General features: G+C 40.8%; 1 protein-coding gene across 1 annotated transcript; it reads right to left on the reverse strand.

Moving 5' to 3' along the window:
• Positions 1-9342: 9342 nt before the first annotated feature.
• adra2c (adrenoceptor alpha 2C) lies at positions 9343-11174 on the reverse strand. The gene has a single exon (XM_026169940.2). It carries the CDS (start codon positions 10837-10839, stop codon positions 9490-9492), a length of 1350 nt encoding a protein of 449 aa, XP_026025725.2. The 5' UTR covers positions 10840-11174; the 3' UTR covers positions 9343-9489.
• Between the last annotated feature and the right edge of the window lie 8997 nt (positions 11175-20171).

Genomic DNA, 20171 nt, shown 5'->3' on the forward strand with positions numbered 1-20171 from the left:
TGCTGACTCAACATTTCAGTTTTAAATAGTCAAGATCTGAGCCATTGATTCTTTTTAGGAAGTGGTGGATTTTTTCCCTCATGGTTGGAGAGGGTTTTTACCCCAAGTCAGCAAGTTAAAGTATAGCAGAATCTTTTCTATCTTCACAGGTAACTGAAAGGTGAACCATGAGACAGACTGGCAGATTGGTGCAACATCTGCTGGAATACATTAGTTTCAGGGAATAGTTTGATAATTTGGAGCTCAGATTGTATTTACTGCTCCTTTGTGTCCTCCTTTATAATGTGGAGTAAACTAGTCTCTCCTAGGAGCACCTCAGGTGCCCCCTATGAAAAACTGGAAAACTTTTCTTATGAAAATAACTTATGGACTACCGGCAGGCGAATTTGTGGTGCAGTCTCACAGCAAGAAGGTTCAGATCCATTTTGGGGCCTGTCTGTGTGGAGTTTGCATCTTCTCCCTCTGCCTGTCTGTGTGGATTGTGTTAATGCACTCTGGATTCCAAATTGATTGTAAGTGTAAACATGAGCATGAACGGTTGTCGATCTAAATGTGTCAGCCCTGCGGCAGATTGACAGTCTGTCCAGGATGTAGTCCACGTCCTGCTCTATCACAGCTGGGATAGGCTCTGGCCCCTGTAACCCTGGAGTGGAAGAAGATGGATGAATGGACGGATGGATGGATGGATGGATGGAATACTTGGCTTAGTATCATGAGTATTGCCAGTATATGATCTTATAGCATCCCCTTTTCCGTATTTGCAGTCTTTCTTTTCACTAGATTTAAGATTCTAGACAATTTTTGTCACTTTATTATCCAAAGGCTATTGAGTGAAATACTTACGGGTCCCATGTAGCATTATCAGATAAAAAATAAGCTTTAAAGTAAGGAAAAATACTATAGTACATAGTATAAAAACAACATAAAAGGCAACAATGCAATAGGTTCTGGTACTGTACACTGTTGAGACCTGACATACACTTTTGCAGTACGGTATGTATTGCTCATGTGTTATATTCAGTAATGTATAGCTTGTGGGAGAAATTTGTTCTTTAGTCTGCTGGTGTGGGATTTGTGGCTCCTTTACCCTGATACCCTCTGTTACCCCCTGATACTATCATGGAGAACAGGCTGTTGTGTGGATGTGTTGTGTCCTTTAAAATTTAAGGGCCTTCCTAGCTGTGTGTATAGTTCTTTCTGGTAGATTGGGCAGCTTAGACCCAATAATGTGCTCAGCAATGCACACCAGTCTCTTAAGGACTTTCAGATCTTTACTGGTGTAGTCAGAAGTCTCTCTACATCTTTTTCTGGTCAAAAAGCAGTAAGGATTTGAGTTCTTAGGCAAAAGATTTTTAAACATCTGAGACCACAGAGGCTTTTTTAAAAACAACAGTTGAAAGGCGTAGCTCATGTCGAGTCTTTGTGTAAGGTATTTAAAGGTGTCCACTTTTTCCACCACTGCATTATTTATGATCACTGAGAGATGAGTGACTCCCTTTTTCTGCAATTTCTTCACAATGACCTCCTTTGTCTCAATGACATTCAGGGATAAATGCCTGTTTTCACTTTTCCAGGGCTTGCAAAATCATTCAACTTCACAGTGCTGTTAGTAACCGTCTGTGCCATGCAGTCATAGCAGAGTTAGATTGAACTTTCATGCTTACCACCTGGAGATTATCAAAAAATCACCCAGGGCTGTTTTTAAGCCAGATCCCTATCTCACTGACAAATGTGGACGGCAGTCTGGTATTGATTGCTACACTGTAATGCTGTGTGTATTACATCTCCAGCATAGCATAAGGGGAAAAGACTATGCAGTATGCACAAAAATGAAAAAGGGGAATGGCTGGTAGAGCCTGCCACTAGAAATGGGCAGAGAAGCAGGCGGCATTATCAGTTTTTTCATGAACTCATAAGACTTATTGACTTTATATTTTAAAGTTGTCCCTTACACACAAAAAACCTTTAGCATTTTATGTTAGATTATTTAGCTTTCAATTTGCAGCACACTGTATAAACATTTAATACTTCTCAATCCTTGACTTCCTATCCACTGAGACTTCGTGCAAATCAGCTGAAATCAGTTTTGAAATGAGTGAGAGGGAAGCAGAGACAATTGGGATTTAGAAGCTTAGGGTGAACTGAAGACATGATTGTCGCCCACCAGAGGAAGGCTACATAAAGATTTTAAATATTTATGGATTGATACTGTTGATGCTCAGCTATTGCATATGTGTTCTTTTATTATTAGGACATGTCCTGCCTGATCTGAGCAGCACAAGCTTTAAAATCAAGCATCACTGGACAAAGGAAAGGATGTCTTTTTCCTAGGTAATACAATTCTCCTATAGTAACTAGATTGTGAACATGATCAAATATAGCAACGCACATGTCTAGACAAGCGTTAGTATCTCTATACTGTATGTACGTGATTATGGATCTTTTGAGTTCTGCTTCAGGTCTGCTGGCAGGAGCAAGCCACCAACAGTGTGACGATGTGCCCTGCTGATACAGCAATTCATAAACACTACGAGGCAGGCGCAGCGATGACAGAATATATTCTACTTGGTCGTTTAGGCTATGCTAGCCAGCTTTCAGGAGATGAATAAATAAATAAACATGAGGTAGGCTTAAAGGGCCAGCAGAAATGATACCAGCTTCATGGCAAACTCTGACCCAAATTTGATGTCTGGTTAGATTACAGGGTCTCTGGTGAGTACTGTTTAGCTGCAGGCACAAAGTGCATAATTGCACATACACATTCTAGTAAAAGCTGACCTCTACTGATGGCTCAAGCAGAGGTTTTGCTCATACCTGGCAATGTAACCACCTGGCCCCTGGAGAGAGAAAACATCTTCATTTTACATAGTGTTTGATTTAATTTGATATAATTCTTCTTTTGACGAAGTTGTACTTTTGTATTTTCTTACTCAGTTGTATATAGCATTTGTATTTCTATTTTATTCTATTGGTAAATGGCCTGTATTTATATAGCGCTTTACTAGTCCCTAAGGACCCCAAAGCACTTTACATATCCAGTCATCCACCCATTCACACACACATTCACACACTGGTGATGGCAAGCTACATTGTAGCCACAGCCACCCTGGGGCGCACTGACAATTGTATATAGTATTTTATTTTATTTTATTTTATTACATTCCAGTGTTTTCTAATTTCTGCTACATAACTTTGCACTTTTGCTGTAACAAAACAAATTTCCCACCTGTGGGACTAATAAAGGTCATCTTATCTTATACAATGATAAATAATGTAACCACCCGCAAGGATTTGTTGAAGCAGTCGTTGGCCCTTCACAGTGTAGAAATCTTTACACAGTACACAAAAGCACCGCATGTCTGGAAGATGTGCTAAATGTTGTACTAAGAAACAGAAGAGATATTGTTTTGTTACGTGGTCTCAGACAGCTGGAGAGTTACAGCGGCCTTCAAAAAAGGGGGAATTTTGTTCTGCAGTTTCTTTCAAACAGAACACATCTTTGGAAAATCAAAGTCTCTTCAAACAATACAACATTTGTGATATCTTTTCTGAACCATGAGGGATGCAGTGAAACAAACATGTATAGAAAAATCAAACCTACAGATACTGCAAAAGTATTTGTTTTGATTAAGATTAATGGAGACAACGTGAAGCTTTGTCTGTTCAATCTGTTACTGAAGCAGCCAGCCTTATTAATTCTATTAAATCTAATGTGTAAGTAATGTTATCATTAAAGTTTCATTAAAAAAAAGTTGCAATAATGAATAAACAAGGCTACTGTTGCAAATACTTTATGTTTTAAAACATCCAGTTGTTAATTCTACAAGTCTGTTGTACCTTTAGATATTTAATTGAGATAATTTCATGATCAAGGTTTTCAACAATTACACTATAAGTTGTAATCTTTCAGTTTCAGTGTTATTTATATAGCATCAGCTCACAAGAACAGTTGTCTCGAGTTGCTTTTGATTGTAAGTTAAACGCTTCACAGTATCAGAGCGTAAAACCCAGCAAGCACTACACACTTGGTGACAGCACTGCTGCAACTGGTTGTAATTTGAAAATTCAGCCAGAACCTGATGTAAGTGCTGCCAAAACAAAACTTGTGATCTTCTCATCAAAGCCTCTGAATCTTTCATCTGTGACTACTTATCAGGACTCTGTGATCCAGTCTGCAATTTCAAATAAAGTCTTGCTTATCTTTGAAGGCCAAAACGCGACTGCTGCCACTTTTGTGTCTGTGACATTATGTACATGTACATGCATGCATCCTTGCAATGCTTTAATGCATCAGGTGCAGTATACCATGGGGCATGGAATTAATTAAAAACTAAACCTCTGACTTAGGTTTCACTATTGCCTGCCTCATCAGTCATTAACGTGTTTGTGTTTATAAGACATGGCTCTAGCATATTTACAACTATATGGCCTTCAGAAATTTATGGTAGTGATTTTTTTTTTCTTACAGTACTCTTACCCACAATCTGTTTCCAGAGCTCCTGCATAGTATGCTTCTTCTTTTCTCTGAAATCAGTCTGGGTCTGACTAAACTGAGTAAAGAAATTCAATATGCAATCAGTAGATACATATATGTATATATACAGTGGACTTACGAAATTAATTTGTTCCAGAGGGTCTTTCGTAAGTCAAAATTTTCGTAAGTCGAAGCACCTTTTTCCATCGCCTTTTGAGTGAGGAGATGCTGGCTGAAGACGAAGTTCTTGGTGGAGGCTGAAGGAAGTATATCTATGCATACATACGTACGTGTACATGTACATAACATTATGGAATTTAATTCTAAAACTAAAACTTACATTTACGTTAATTAATGTACGTACGTACACTGTGCAATGATATTTTTTTAACATTTTTTTAAACTCGCTCATATTTATGCCTTATGCCGGCCCCATTATGAATGAACGATAGGCTAATTGCAAACGAAAAGCACGCGGAATAGCGCACTGCAACAACAATACGTCTTTCACGTGGAACAGAGAAACGCATTTCGCAAACGGATTTTGTTACATGGGCATTTTGTCGTACCACGGGCAAAAATATTGTCGTTAAGTGCCTTCGTAAATTGAATTTTTCGTTAAATGGGGTCTTCGTAAGCCGGACCCCATAAAACAATAAAGTACTATAAAGGAAAGCGCTGTTTTTGAAACTTTCAAATAGTGGAGATGATTATAAAGACATCCAGACAAACACAAGTCCATTTTTGTGCCTTCTGTGATCAAAAATGTTTACATTGGTGAGATATTTTTTACTGATTTTGATATTAAGTATATGAACTATAATATGAGGTCCACACCCCTTTATTAGCCAGAACGTTGACTTCTCTGGGCATCTTATTGATAAAAATGAACATCTACAAAGCAAATTTGTGTGCTTTACATATAAACTAGTACCTTTTAGTACCTGGATTCACAATTTAACCCCTTGTTTTGTCCTGAATCTGAATAAAGTAGTTCTGGTTTCAATTTATGTGACTAGAGATTTTATTTTGTTTTAGCAAGTCAAATATTGGTGAAGCAGTAATGTCGACATTTCATCACAGGCAGAGCAGATGGTAAAACTGAGCCAGACAGTCGGCTGCTACACAACATGAGCCACAGACCGAACAACAACCCACACTGGCTTTCTTGTTGAAGTATCTAGCTTATCTAACTTTGAATATGAACATGCATCTTCTGCACCTTGCCTTGACTGAGCCAGAGAGCAAACATTCAGGAGAAACAGCTCTTGCCTCCCCAAATAAAATGCAAACAGCATCTAAATAAACCTGAAAATGTTAGTTCAGCATGGTTAGATATTGCTGTCCTCAATCTTCAGTTCCACTAAAGGCACACTGTCTGCTTTGCTTAGCTAAAGTACACACTTATTTGTTGTGTATCTTATTCATTAAATTTGCAAGAATAACAGCAGTAGTATGATTCTTCAGCATCTGCTGTGATTCAGGCATTGACAAGAACAGATTTGTCCAGTAATCTACAGTCATTTAGAACAGGCACTTTTCATATTTGTCTCATTTCTTGCAGCAGGACTAACAGCCACAAACAGTGCTTCTTGCTGTGAGCACTGTAACCCCCCAGTAAGAAGGTTCTGATTCATAGTTCCAGGTTCGCTGGAGCCTTTCTCTGTGGAGTATGCATGATATGATCTGCCTGCACTGGTTTCTTCCAGGTACTCCATCTTCATTCCACAATTCATGTGTAACCTGAAATGTTAGGTTAGGCCCAATGAATCTAAATTGGATAAGTGGTTAAAAATAAAACAACATCATCTCGGCATTATTTTTGCCTGCTGGAATGTCCATACTAGTTGCCGAATAATTTGATTTTCTAAAAAGTGATTTTAAAAAGTGCTCAAAAATACACAATAACAGCACAAGAAAACAGTTAAGAGGTCCAGGTCAGTGACTTGAATGGGTAGAGATGAGGCCTAGCAGACTGTGACAGTTGGTTGTGTCTGCACTGCTGTAAATCAGGGCAACTTTAAGCCTTTATAAAAAAAAAATCTAAGAGGATTAATCATAAAAAGGCTGTAAAAACCAGGATGTAAATTTGTCAATTTCTTCTCTGAGGTTGGGTTTTAATTGTAATCTATGGGGCCTCTCGTGGCTTTTCGTGGAAGTTTTTTTTTTTTTGCACTTTTGCGAAGGCTTTGTTTTTCAGCACTACATTTTGAGTTCTCATTAGTAACTATTTCTGAATTGTTTGACCTGAATGTATTTTACCTAAAAAAATTTTGACAATTTAAATGGGGATTTGGGAGAAACAGGACAGTCAAAGAGAAAAACAAAGGAACCCAGCACACTGTTGTTAAAGTAAAAGGAAAATCATTTCAGATGTATTCAATCCTCCACATCTGTATAACTCACATGTGGAGGACTGCACTTATAACAAGCAGTCACAGCCAGATGTGTCTGATTGAAACAACTGCTGGTGCTCCTATGGACAAAGCAGCAAAGGTAGCTGCCACACTGTCACCACGACTGGATGCACAAACAGAATGATCTTAAATGATCTGTTCAATCCTGTGTGTCTCTTGTTCAGGTGTCTTATGCTGTCATCCTTTCCATCAGTCACTCTGACCCTTCTCCTGTAGTCTGGCCCTGCTGAATAGTTGAAAAATACAAGATATTTCCACATTTCATTTCTGAGATTCAGTGTAGTTTTTTATTTTTTTTAATCAGTGCATTTATCCACATACTGTGTCAGATCTTTAGCCTGGCTGATACTGATTTTTTGGGGCCATTAACAAAAACAGGGAGACATGGCAATAACATAATGTCCAAGATTATTTATTGATACATATTCATAAATAAGTTTTAAGATGCAACATGTTCAACTCAAAAGGTAAAACAATGAGATCATTTTTTATGAACTTACCAGCAGTGCACTCCACTATGTCGCGTACCATGAAGACACTGCTTGACTGCACCACAATCTGCTTGGCCTTGACACGTACTCTGTTACATGTGTTGACAGTATTGTAAATAATGGAGTCAGAGCTGCTGCACTGGACAAATTATGTGATAACATCAGTTCTAAATTACACTGGCCCTTATTTTCTGCACAAATTTGTTAAAAAGAAAAAAAGAAAAAAAAGCAATTCGTTTCCTATTGGGTAACACATATATTGGATATATATCTGTCATATCTGCCAATATTGACTAAATTATATATCGGTTAAAATCGAGTGAAATCAGAATCAAGTATTTAAGCATGTAGCATGACATTACCAGTATCCCGGGGATTTGCTAGATAGCTGCCTGCTGGTTTTGACCTATTCACCATTTCACTTAGTCAGCCTGGCTGTTAGTGAAGGAGGGGAGTGTATGTGATGGCAAGTCTTCCCTCTTTGTACAAAGCAAAATCAAGACTGGTAACAAACTGGATTAGCATGTAGCTGCAGTGAGAAGTCAAGGTGCAATCAGAAATTTGAGGAAGTAAATCAATGGATCACTCAGATGGTGTGCATTTTATACCAACAGTGGCAGAGCGGCAAAAAATCCCATACAGTAACAACAAATGCACTAATGCACTCTTGTAGTCTTCAGAAGATAGCTTAAGAGATTTCTTTATTTGATCTTTTCAGATGTGTTCAAAGCAGAGAAGTGAACACTTGTTCTTTTAGAAAAGGACAGAGGTTGGTGTAACATAGAAATCTCGCAGAGTGTTGTTCATTTTACAAACAAAATATTGTTATCCTTTACACGTGTGATTATGAGGCACCACACAATAATACTGTATCATCTTAATTATTTACACTTGAACAAAGCATCTGCCCTTCTGGCTACAAATGCTTGAGTGTTCTTACTAAATACGGGTGTGAGCAGCATACACTGAAACAGCAATAAGGTGTTTGGTTTTAACTGTGGCTATAAGGGAGAGAAGTTGAATGACAAAAATAAGAAGCAGAAGAATAGATACACATTTGACCAGAAAGAATCAGGCCATTTGGAAAAGTAGGCTTACACGCAAACATTCAGACATGCACACACATTCACTAACAGGCAGGTGGGATAAGATGCGGTAAACCCCCCAGACTGCACACACAGACACACACACGCACACACACATACACACACACAAATATGCACAAACAGTGAATGCCTCAGTAGATGCCCATCTGCTTCAGTACTACCTCAGTATTCCATCAGCTTTCCTCGGCAGTGTGAGGAAGGTGAACATGCCTGTCTGTGATACCACTGTACTGCACGTGTCGTCCAATCAAAGTCCACCATAACATGACAAAAGTTTCCACTGCAGCACACAGTTTAGGCATTTTTAAGTTCACACAAAACACTGAGGCAGAAATATGAATTTGTTGTTTTTCAAGATGTCTTTTTTTTTTTGTTTGTTTTCTTTTGTTAGTTTTTTGTGTGAAACACTTTTGCTACTTTAACAGTAAGCAAAGAGCCCCTTCGTCCCATTGGTCCTCCTGTCGAGAGTGTGACATAGGAAGTTAAAGAAAAACAGATTTATAGATAGAGAGAAAAGATACATACTATTATCTAAAGTCACAAACAACAGTTGTGAAGAGATTGTCATGGCTTTCGCATTATATTCAGTGAATGAGGTCACATTGTAAATTGGCTCTGTCTCTGTAAACCCTTTGCCTCCTGGGAAGTTCATGAAGTGCAGCCACTGTGGCAGGCATGCATCAGTACCTGTTAGGAAACCATTTATGTTATTTAGGTGAAGAGAAAAGCAGTATAGGGTGAACCAAAGCCCACATCAGGGAAAAACCGCCTAAAAGTCATCAAATAAGCCTCCTATGTGAATATTATCAGAGAACCTGTAGTTTAAGCCCCTTCTTTGTGCATTTTGTTAGGTCTTTTAATCACGCCTTCATTTCTAATGCAGTCCCTGAAAGTACAGATGTGAAAACACCCGAGGCCAGCACATTATCAAACGGTTCAGAACAGCATAGCTTATTGTCTGCAAAGTAAAAGGTCTTACACACCCAGCCGTGCTGTATCCTTCAAAAAGAGCGTTTCCATGACTTACAAAGGATTTTCTGGAAGGCTCTGCGGAAGTCCTGGTTGAAGATAGTGTAGATTACTGGGTTTAGTGAGCTGTTGCAGTAGCCGATCCAAAAAAAGAACTTGAAAAGTGTTAGAGGGATCTGGCATGGTTCACGGCAGATTCCATACAGACTGTAGGAGAAGAAGAATGGGAACCAGCAGACAACAAATACGCCCATGACCACAGCAAGGACGAAGGTGAAGCGTTTCTCCCGAGCAGCTGAGACTTTCTTCCGATTGACAGTGCTCCGACGTTTGCGACGAGATGAAAATAAGTCTATGGATTTGGAACTGGCACGCGACTTCCTGCTGGAGTATTTAGAGGCGGAGCTGCTCTTTCGGCTAGCCTTCCTGTCTTTTCTGTCTTCATGATGATGTTTTGAGGAGCAAGAACTTTTTTTAAGTTTCTCGTCTGACGAGCTACTATCTTCAAAGTCGTCATCGTTGTCTGTTGGATGTTTTGGCTCGTTTGGTAGGGGTGTTCGAACCGCTTGCTCATGGCAATGCCCATTCTGGCGTTCCTGATTTTTCATGCTCCCGCCCCTGTTGGACTTTAAAGACCCACCTATGCCCGGTTCAGCTTGGTCCATCCCATTCTCCAGCGGTGAATCCACATCCCTTTTCTTCTCTGACAATGTTCTGGTCCTGGTTTTTGCCACTTGGTAGATCCGAATATAGACCAGGATCATAATAACACAGGGAGCAAAGAATGATCCTATGCTGGAGTAGAGGATGTACCAGGTCTCATCATTCAGCATACACTGGGGACTGGCCTCGCTGCTGCTTCTGTCCATTGATATCAGTGGAGGGAAGGATATTATGGCTGAGATCAACCAGACCACAACAATCATGCCTTTAACTCGTTTAGGTGTTCTCTTTAAGTTGTACTCTACAGCCTGTGTCACAGACCAGTACCTGTCCAAACTAATAGCGCACAGGTGAACAATAGAAGAGGTGCAGAACAAAACATCCAGAGCTAGATAGATGTCACACCAAATTTTGCCAAAAAACCAGAAACCCATAAGTTCATTTGCCAGTGAAAAGGGCATGACCAGAGTGGCTACCAGTATGTCCGCACTGGCCAAGGAGACGAGAAAGAGGTTCTGGGGTGGTTTTAGAGCTCTGCTCGTTAAAACGGCGATAACAACCAAAACGTTCCCGACTATTGTAAACAAAATCAGGAAGCTGACAAGTCCAGCAAGACACCAGATAGCGAGCAGGGTATACTGGCTCTCAGAGGTTAAATTAGAGGAGATATTTTCTGCCTCTACCCTGTCGTCCAGGCTGGAGATATTAAAGAAATCCATTTTTAAGTCCAGTTTTGATTTTTACAAAAAAATTAATGTGCGGAAATAATCCGAAAAAAGAAATATCCAATTAAGACTTGAGCGCACTTTTCACAATAAAAAATATACATGAAATTGCATTTTTCTTCTCTCCGCAATGTTCCACATCCTCCATATAAGTCTCTCTTATGCATATGAAAACAGAGAGAAAAGGGGAGGAGGAGAAAGAGCATGAGATATACAAGTCTTTTAAGTCCTTATTCCAAGAGCGCACGCTGCTCAGCAGCAAAATTTCCATGGTTAGAAAGCGGACTCCTTCCTCACCGTGTCCTCTCCCACCCCGACTGCGCCCGCATCTCTCCACCTCCGCCTCCCCGCTGTGTCCTGAGAGAGGTTTGTAAGAACCACGTGTCTTTTTTTTTCTTTTTTCTTTTTTTCAGAAAGAACTAGCAGGGACGTGCTCCGCCCCGGAGAAGAGATGGGAGCGATTATTGGAGGAGAGGAAGCAAATAAGCAAGCAAACATTTTTTTAATTTTTTTTTTTTACAAGTTATACGGGAATAGTCGGTAAGATCAGTGTTGGCTACTGCTGGGGGAGCTCTTGCTTAATGTGAGTCCAGTTTCGCTGCATTGTCGGTGTAAAGTGGCTGACAGTAACAAATTGGACAGTCGATCAGACAATCTCTTTTCTTATTTGACTCTTGAAGATCTATTTTAGAGTGCGCTCACGCCGAGCGCCTGTGTGCAGGAGCTGCTCGTTGGAGGTCACATTGCTGTCAAACTGACAGCGGCGAAGTCCCGCACCAAGCAAGGCACGCTCTGCTTTGTCCTTCTGTGCACACACTGGAGGTCAGTATTGTAACAGTCAGCTCCGGAGGGACAAATTGGCCAACACATACGATTCATACAAACATTAGCGATAGTTTTCTTAAACAAACTGAATATAAATGTTGTTATTATTATTATTATTATTATTATTATTATTATTATTATTATTATTATTATTATTATTATTATTATTAAGCTATGTGGCCCATCATTTAACTTTCGCCCTGGTTTATGAATATAAGAAGAACACGTGTAAACACATAATGGAAATAATGTCCCCTCTTTTTTGCACTCTACTGCCGTTATATTTCATGTGTTTGCATGGTGGTAATCAAAAGGATTACAGGATTACATGACGCAGTTGTGTGTCCTGATGGAAAGTGAGACGCACGCGCCTTTAGGGGATTCCAAAGGCGCAAAATCTTCGGCGTAGAAAGCCCTGTAAATACATAAGCTAGAGAACAAAATAGGGCGTGCATGAAATATGATTAATGAGGAGACATCTTAAAGTCACGAGTTCATCCCCTTACCTTGGATGCATTAGCCTAATGGGCGGAATATGTCTCTAGCATGACATCCAGGTTATCCTGGCTTTATGTTTTTTTATCCATTCTCTCCTTGGGACACGTGCATGCAAACTTTAGCCACAAGGGACACTTACTTCTATTTCTTTTTCTCTCCTTATCTCTGTATCTTTTTCTCTTGCACACATGGTGCAGCAGCACAGTCCAGGTTCTTTAAATTAAATCCAAGTTCACTTTGGTAGGTCAATCCCCAAAAAAGCCTGTGATAAGTTTTTGGACTTCCTTTGTGGACTTCCTCTGCTCCTGTTATCCCTATCCTCCTGGAGAAACCCTTTCTTGCCTTTGGCATATAGCTGGGTATTAAGTTCCTTGGCCAGTGCGTTTATTGACCGTGTCTACCGGCTAAGTACCTGCCATTAATCAGTAGAGCACGCAGCCATGCTGAATTAAAGAGCAGCCACAGCCGCAAGAAATGCTTAAGTCCAAATTGATCTGCATCAAGACTATGAGGTGGAATGAGGAGGGCTCAGGAGCTCATGGTCCATCTGCCTGTGTGGAATCACAGTCACTAACCTTCCCCCTGCACCCATCCAAAAAACAGAGTGTTCCTTCTCATGCTGCCTTTTTAAATTCAACCTAGGCTAGAGTGATGCTGTAGGTCAGTGTAGATGCACTCTAAGCTGATTTTGAACAAACAGTCAAGTCTTATTATGGTCATTAAGTTGTGTCCTGGGGCCACAGCTCATCTATATATAACTGGGGCATCGGTGAGGGATCTCAGCTATTACCAAGCCTTTTCTTGTTTTCAATGTTGAGTCTTCCTCAGAGGGAATAAGTTGGCACTTTCTGCAACTAGCCAGGAGACAGCTTTGAGCTGTCAAAGAAACTTAGCTGATTATTTTTATCTCTTTAAACCAAGGATACGTACTTGTGTGCTTCGAATTACTGTGCTTTTTGTTCTGTTTCATTCTTTTTTATTCCAGTATAATCATAAACTACAGCTCTGTTCTTTTTTTTTTTTTTTGTGATACAGAGTCGCTCCTGGACGAGAAATCCGCATTTTTATTTAAATGCTACAAGGCAGCATTTGTGGAACTGAAAGCAGAGACAGTACCCAGAGCTTTACAGCAGAGAAAAGTATAATGAGCCTCTCAGACTTTCAAAAATATAATAACACCTGATATGCTCTCACAAGGTTACATGACAAGCCCTTTGTGACCCATTAAAGTGACTGCTCGAGTCACTGGCCTTTATCACACAATCAGAGCCTCATTATAGCCAGAAGACATTATTCCAAAGATGGCCACGTCCTGCTTATGATCTCTGATCATCTCCCTGCAAGTATAAATGTTCAGCAAGCACATCAGTGTTTAAACCAAATATCCAAATACTAAATACTCTAGTAAGGCACGTGTTTGCAAATCGTAATTCCCCAAAGAAATCAAAGCTGTTACCAGTAACCTCTAATTTCCACCCTCTCTAATGTGAGGTGGTTTCCATATTGGCTCCTCTGTAAACTGAGGTACCAGCTGATGACAGTGACAAATGGCAGTGTAACTCGGGCAGATGACTATAGAGCCTAGAACAAATAGTTCAACAGAGAAACATTCAGCCTAGGGGAGTTTCTCTTCTGCTAGCATCACCGCACAAAGCAGGGTCTGCTTCTTATCTACCACCTTGCCTTTGACAAATTACCCATTAGGAATTTAGATTGATCTGAAATTGATTTTTTTTTTCACATGGAAGGAGTTTTTTTTGGGTAGACCTGCATAATAAAAAAAGTAAAGTTGTCAGTGTTTCTAAGCTCACATATCTCCTTCGGAAAAATTGCATATGTGGCCAAATGATCCCAACCGCTCAGTTACTCTCTTCATCATTTGTGGCAGTTTCTGTGGGATTGTCAGAGCTACTGGAGCTCACAGAGATTTTTAGAAAAACACATTTTCATTGTATGAACCATATCTTAAACTGGTGTCTTTTTCAAATTTTGCTTCCCCTAAAGATTGTCAGCAAATCCAAGATGAAGTAGTTGTCACTGTGAAGCCTGTGGCTGGATGTCAAGCAGGATGCATTTTAAAAAGAGCAGGTAAGAGATTTGTTAGCTTCTCTCTTGTAACTCTGGGGAATTAAGAAAAAAGAAAGAAATTCAGGGATGCGTTTTGACTCTGTGCAAACTGCCCTCTGTGTGAGCTGTCAAATCAGTAGATTTGCACAATAATATGCACAGTCTAGTTAACAGCTAAGTCTTTTGATTATGAAATTTAAAATCTCTGAATGCTTTATTATTCCCCAGTTTCAGAAAAATCTTATTATATTTCCATCTCTGAAACAAATATTTCTCTTTTCATTCACATTTTTGTGCTTAATCAGTTGTTGTCCATATAGAACTCCTCTGTTACAGCTTGAATGAAGCAGCATAAGGAGTATTGGGTGTGAAGAGACATTGTGCAAAGAACTTAATGAATAGTTTGGCGTGCAGCCTTAAAAATGTGGCTGACATTCAGCTCAAAAATAATCATGTAGTCAGTAAATAAAAACTAATGAAACCTGTGTAGACTATGAGTGTATAAAGTATTTGGCATTTTAAAATTCAGTTTAAGCTGAAGGATATGTAGACATTTAGCAGCAGAGATTGGATGTTATAAGAGGACAGATGTGTTGCACTTTTATCGGTGCTACGGCATTATCTGGCATTGAGGATTTTATAGAGTAAGGACCGTCTGAAGAGAAGTAAAATATCAGGCAAAAGCATGTATTGTGAAAATAACTGTAAGCCCCTTTCAAACACTGCAGGTTGTCAGCGTAAGGGACTCTTGTTCAAAAACCCACAGCTTTGAATTGAAAAGGACAAAATGTCGGGGGTGTTTGTCTTTGTGTGTTCCTGCCGAGTAGAAAGTGCATTACTCCATCGCTCTTTTGGGAAAAGGTTTGTGTGCTGTCACTAAGGCAAATGGCTTTCTTCCTATTACACAATGCAAAATCAGCAGTAAAGATATTAACTCTGTATTTAGCATCAAGAGATGTATCTTTTTCCTTTTCTGTTAAGCTTTTGGGTTCATAGGCATTACAAAGAGTCAGCTGAGAGATTGAAAAGCCAAACGTTATACGGATATTGTGACACTGTAAAACAATTTATATTTTTTCTCTCATGTTTGGATTTCATTGTCAGATCGTGCTAATATTAAAGTTGACCTTCAGCTATATATAAGTTACTAGGCAGAAAAGAAAGACTTCATCATTTCATACTCATACAAGACTCAAGGTCTTTTTTCGTGTCGCTTTTGTCATCTTTTATTAACGGCCTGTGTCTTTTCCAAAGAAGTCTCCAAAACTCCAGTTATAATTACCAGATATGACTACAACACAAATCAAATAGCTTTTCCAAAACTGATTCTCCACAATGGACACTATAATAGTATTTCAACCTCATAAAGCATTTGGATATTTGCTGTGGCACAACAGACTGTTGCACTGCAGATAAGATTACTCAACTGTCCCGAGAAAGGTTGACTGTCCAATTGTAAGATGAGTGGCTGTGCAGTGTCTGGCCTAGCAAAGTCATTACTGTCCATCTGAGGGACAGTTGGGCCAAACTTGCTGATCCGCAGGCAAGTCGAGAATTATGCACAGCCTGAATGTGTTAGAAACGTGACACCCAGACATAGACGAGCACCAGTTGACTAGGAGTTGCATCATGATCTGTACACCAGATTGACTTGATGTTGGTGAAAAATGACCATCTGTGAAGTGTCACTGGCAAAGAGATCACAGATTGGCCCAGAAATGTTAAAAGAATTCATGTAGAAATCAAATTTTAGGCTGGAGAAAGGGGGGAGTAAAGGGTAATCAGCTAATAATACACTAACATGTAGCTGATGGATTTCGAGTAAATTATTCATTGAGTCAGTGGTTACTGATTGGAGAAGTAACATATTCTAATGCAAATATAAATATCACCTTCAGGGCCCTCTCGATACCAGTGCAAAAGTTTCCAGTCCCAAATGTGTCCGCTGCAATAGGAGTACGACTAAATACAATCAAACATGGGTGAAGAGTGTAATGTACCATCTTTAAGTCAACCTGTTTTTTCATTACAATACCTCTTCCATTTAAACCCTGGTCAACAGATATGTTCACAGCCTCCGATGTCCACAAGGCATTTTGTCAAATGTTTTCAGGCTTCTATGAGATTCCCGGTTCTCTAGTGCAATCAGTTCAGATGCATGTGCTTGAGAGCTTAAAGCTTAAACCAGTGTGAAAAGTTTAGGAAACATGAAAAGGCAGGAAAAAAGAAGAGGGCGGAAAGAACAAAGCTTCTTGTTCCTCCTCGGTTAATTAGCGCTAGGTTATAAAGGTATTCTTCGCACTTTGGGAATTGAGTGGCAAAGCGTATTTCACTTTTCATCTTCCTCCTTGTCCTGTTGTCACATCGTTCTGCTGTATCCAGGGATTTAGTTGGCGAGTTCACGCTCACTATTTTTCCCTTTCTTTTTTTATTCCGTCACACTCACAGGTCTGCATTAGCACACGCGCAGTCTTAAGCATGTGCTGGTGAATGGCTACTTAGGGAGGCTCATGTTATTTCTCTGAATTAGAGTCATTTCATGGGTAGTGTAGTTAGGGCCAGATGGTCAGATGTTACCAAATGAACACATTACGACAGTTGGTGACATAAAAGGGATTTATTCTGTGGGTGATCTCACTGTGTCCAGTGGTGAGGATGTTCAGCGATTTTATCAGTGTGTTTTATTCTGCTTTTCAGTGGAAGAGTGCAGTTTTATTGGCCGGCTGACAAACGGCCCGTACCCTATTGTTGCTTGATCTGATGTAGTAAACCTCTTCAAGAGGGAGGTTTGTCTCGAAGCTCTCTTCCCTCTTTCATCGGTATCTCCTGCACTTTGTATCGTTCCTTGTGATGTAGAAAATACATTTACATTTGATGAGTTCTGGGGAAACTTTCCTGACACACTGTCATGCCGTTTCACTTCCACTTTTCTAGTGTCTCAGGACATTACGTGATGAAACCATTCATTCCCATCCTGTCTTGGTCCTGGACTGTCATCTGCTTTACAGTGCTGTGAAAGTTATGGCTCGATGGTGTTTCTTGCTGTGTGTTTGTATGTGCTTGTGGGGGGGGTTTGCTGTTCTCCACTAACCTTCCTGTTATCGTAGTCTCACTGGAAACATGCTTTTGTCAACAGAAAATCAAAGCAGCTGAATCTTCTTTAGGTTTGGAAATACTCCCTATCTGCAGACTGCCTGCTTCTAAGCCTGTTAATTCTGCGCTGTGGACAGGCACCGGCAGTGCTTGCTAATTTGAATACAGACTTTGCCTTTGTGGTGTCAGTGTGGTTTTTCAGCTGGAGCAGTGACATCTCAGCTTCACTGCCCGATCATGCCTGTTCCCCTTCACTGTGAATAATAGAGTGATGCATGTGTGTATGCGTCCATGAGAATTTGCATTGTGTAGTTGAATGATACCATAGAGGGAGCGAGACAAAGTGTTAAACAAATTGTGTCAAAGAAGATGTGTTGGTTTCATCTTGTGTGGGTGTTTCTTTTTCTATCACACTCAACACTTTTTATATGGTTGTTCTCAAATGTGTGTATGAATGTGTATCCATGTTTACAATAGTTTGAGTTATACCGAGCACATAATGATTGGGGGGGATTGTGAGCCTTGGACAAACTAGTTAACGCTGAATGGACTCAACTGGACAACTTTGATATCATCAGCCTGCATCAGAATAAAACTGATATAAAATCTTTTGAAGTACAGATCACAAAATGTTCTCATACTCCTCACCGGTGTTTTCTCTCATCTCCTTCTCTGCCTCTGTGAGAATAGATGGCGCCAGTGAGGTCGGCTGCCATCACGACTGCTCCGACCACTTTTTCTTTGTCTTTGTTTTTTAAGTTAGTTTTCAGCGTTTCTAAATCGGCAAAATCATCACCATTGGGTACATTAGGTATGACAGTGACACTCTCGTTTCTATTGGTATACAATGTCAAATTCAAATTCAAATTCAAATTTTATTTGTCACACACACACAACCATACACAGTATGACATGGGGGTGAAATGCTTGTAGCTGTACAATGCCCGACCATTAAATGACAGAAGAAAAGTTTTACAATATTTACAATTTACAGTTTACTACAAAAATTTACAAATTAACTTAGGAATTTACAGTAAAGAATTGCAAATAGCAGAAGAGGTTATAAAGATAAGGATTATAAATTATAGGAATTATAGGATTATAGGAAATGTGTGGTGGTGCGTGTGGTGACGTGTGTGAGAGTCCAGTCTTATAGTGACGTGTTTGGGAGAGTCCAGTCCTACACCCGGTTCAGGCCCCGAATAGCCTGGGGGAAGAAGCTCCTCCTCATTCTCTCTGTTTTGGCCTTAAGGGAGCGGAAGCGCTTCCCAGACCTCAACAGTGAGAAGAGTCCATTGTTGGGATGGGAGAGGTCCATCATAATCTTCCTAGCTTTGGACTTGCACCGCTTGGTGTAGATGGACAGCAGGTCAGGGAGCTCTGATTGAATGATGCGTTCTGCCGAGCGCACCACCCTTTGCAGATCTCGTCTGTCCTGCTTGGTGCTGTTCCCAAACCAGGTGCAGATGTTTGCCGTCAGGACGCTCTTGATGGTGCAGGAGTAGAAGTTCTTGAGCACCTTCAGTGGCAGATGGAAGTCTCTAAGTCTTCTGAGGAAGAAGAGATGCTGACGGGCTTTCTTAACCAGGTTGTTGATGTGACAGGACCATGACAGGTCCTGAGTGATGTGGACACCCAGGTATCGGAAACTGTCCACTCTCTCCACTGGCGTGCCACTGATGATGAGGGGTTTGTAATTCCTCGCCTGCTTTGTAGTGAAGTCCACGATCAGCTCCTTAGTCTTGCTGATGTTTAGGAGGAGGTTATTCTCCTGGCACCAGGTCTCCAGGTTCCTAATCTCCTCCAGGTAGGCCGTCTCGATGTTGTCGGAGATCAGGCCCACAACAGCAGTGTCGTCAGCAAACTTGACAATGGAGGTGGTGTCTGATGTGGCTACACAGTCATAAGTGTACAGTGAGTACAGCAGGGGGCTTAAAACACAGCCCTGAGGCACTCCAGTGCTGAGTGAGATGGAGGGGGAGACTTGTTTTCCCACCCTCACTGATTGGGGTCTGTCTGTGAGGAAGTTGAGGATCCACTGACACAGTGATGAGCTGAGTCCTAGATCCGTCAACTTGGTGAAAAGCTTAGAGGGAATTATTGTGTTGAATGCTGAACTGTAGTCCACGAACAGCATCCTAACATAATTCCCTCTGCCAGTGTCCAGGTGACTCAGGGATGTGTGGAGCAGGTGAGATATGGCATCATCTGTGGAATGATTAGTCCGGTAAGCAAACTGAAGTGAGTCGATGGTGGCAGGAAGTGAAGAAGTGATGTGATCTCTCATCAGTCTTTCAAAACACTTCATCACAATTGAAGTCAGTGCTACTGGACGGTAGTCATTGTGGCAAGCGGGCTGTTGTTTCTTTGGAACAGGGACAATAATGGACTGTTTGAAGCACGTGGGAACCACAGCTTGGGCCAGGGAGAGGTTGAAGATCTCCGTGAACACCGGTGCTAGTTGATCAGCGCAGGCTCTAAGGACCCGGCCAGGGATTGCATCTGGTCCTGCTGCCTTCCTGGTGTTCACCCTCCTGAAGGTGTTCCTCACGGCATGCTCTGTGATGACGAATGCATTTTCTTCACTGGTGCACTCCGAGCGCGCGCAGCCGTTTGTTGTTTTAATTGCTGCGGCGTCGAAGCGAGCATAAAACGTGTTCAGCTCATCAGCCAGTGAAGCATCTGCATTCATCATTGAAGAAGCTGGTCCGTTATAGTCCGCAGTCCTTTCCACAGGCTCCTAGAGTCGCACTGTCGTAGCTGTGACTCTAGTTTTTCCCCGTAGCTCCGCTTTGCCTTTCGGACCGCGCTGCGCACGTTGTAGGACGCAGCCTTGTATAGGT

The sequence above is a fragment of the Astatotilapia calliptera genome, chromosome 6 (genome assembly GCF_964374335.1).
Source record: "Astatotilapia calliptera chromosome 6, fAstCal68.1, whole genome shotgun sequence".
NCBI lineage: Eukaryota > Metazoa > Chordata > Actinopteri > Cichliformes > Cichlidae > Astatotilapia > Astatotilapia calliptera.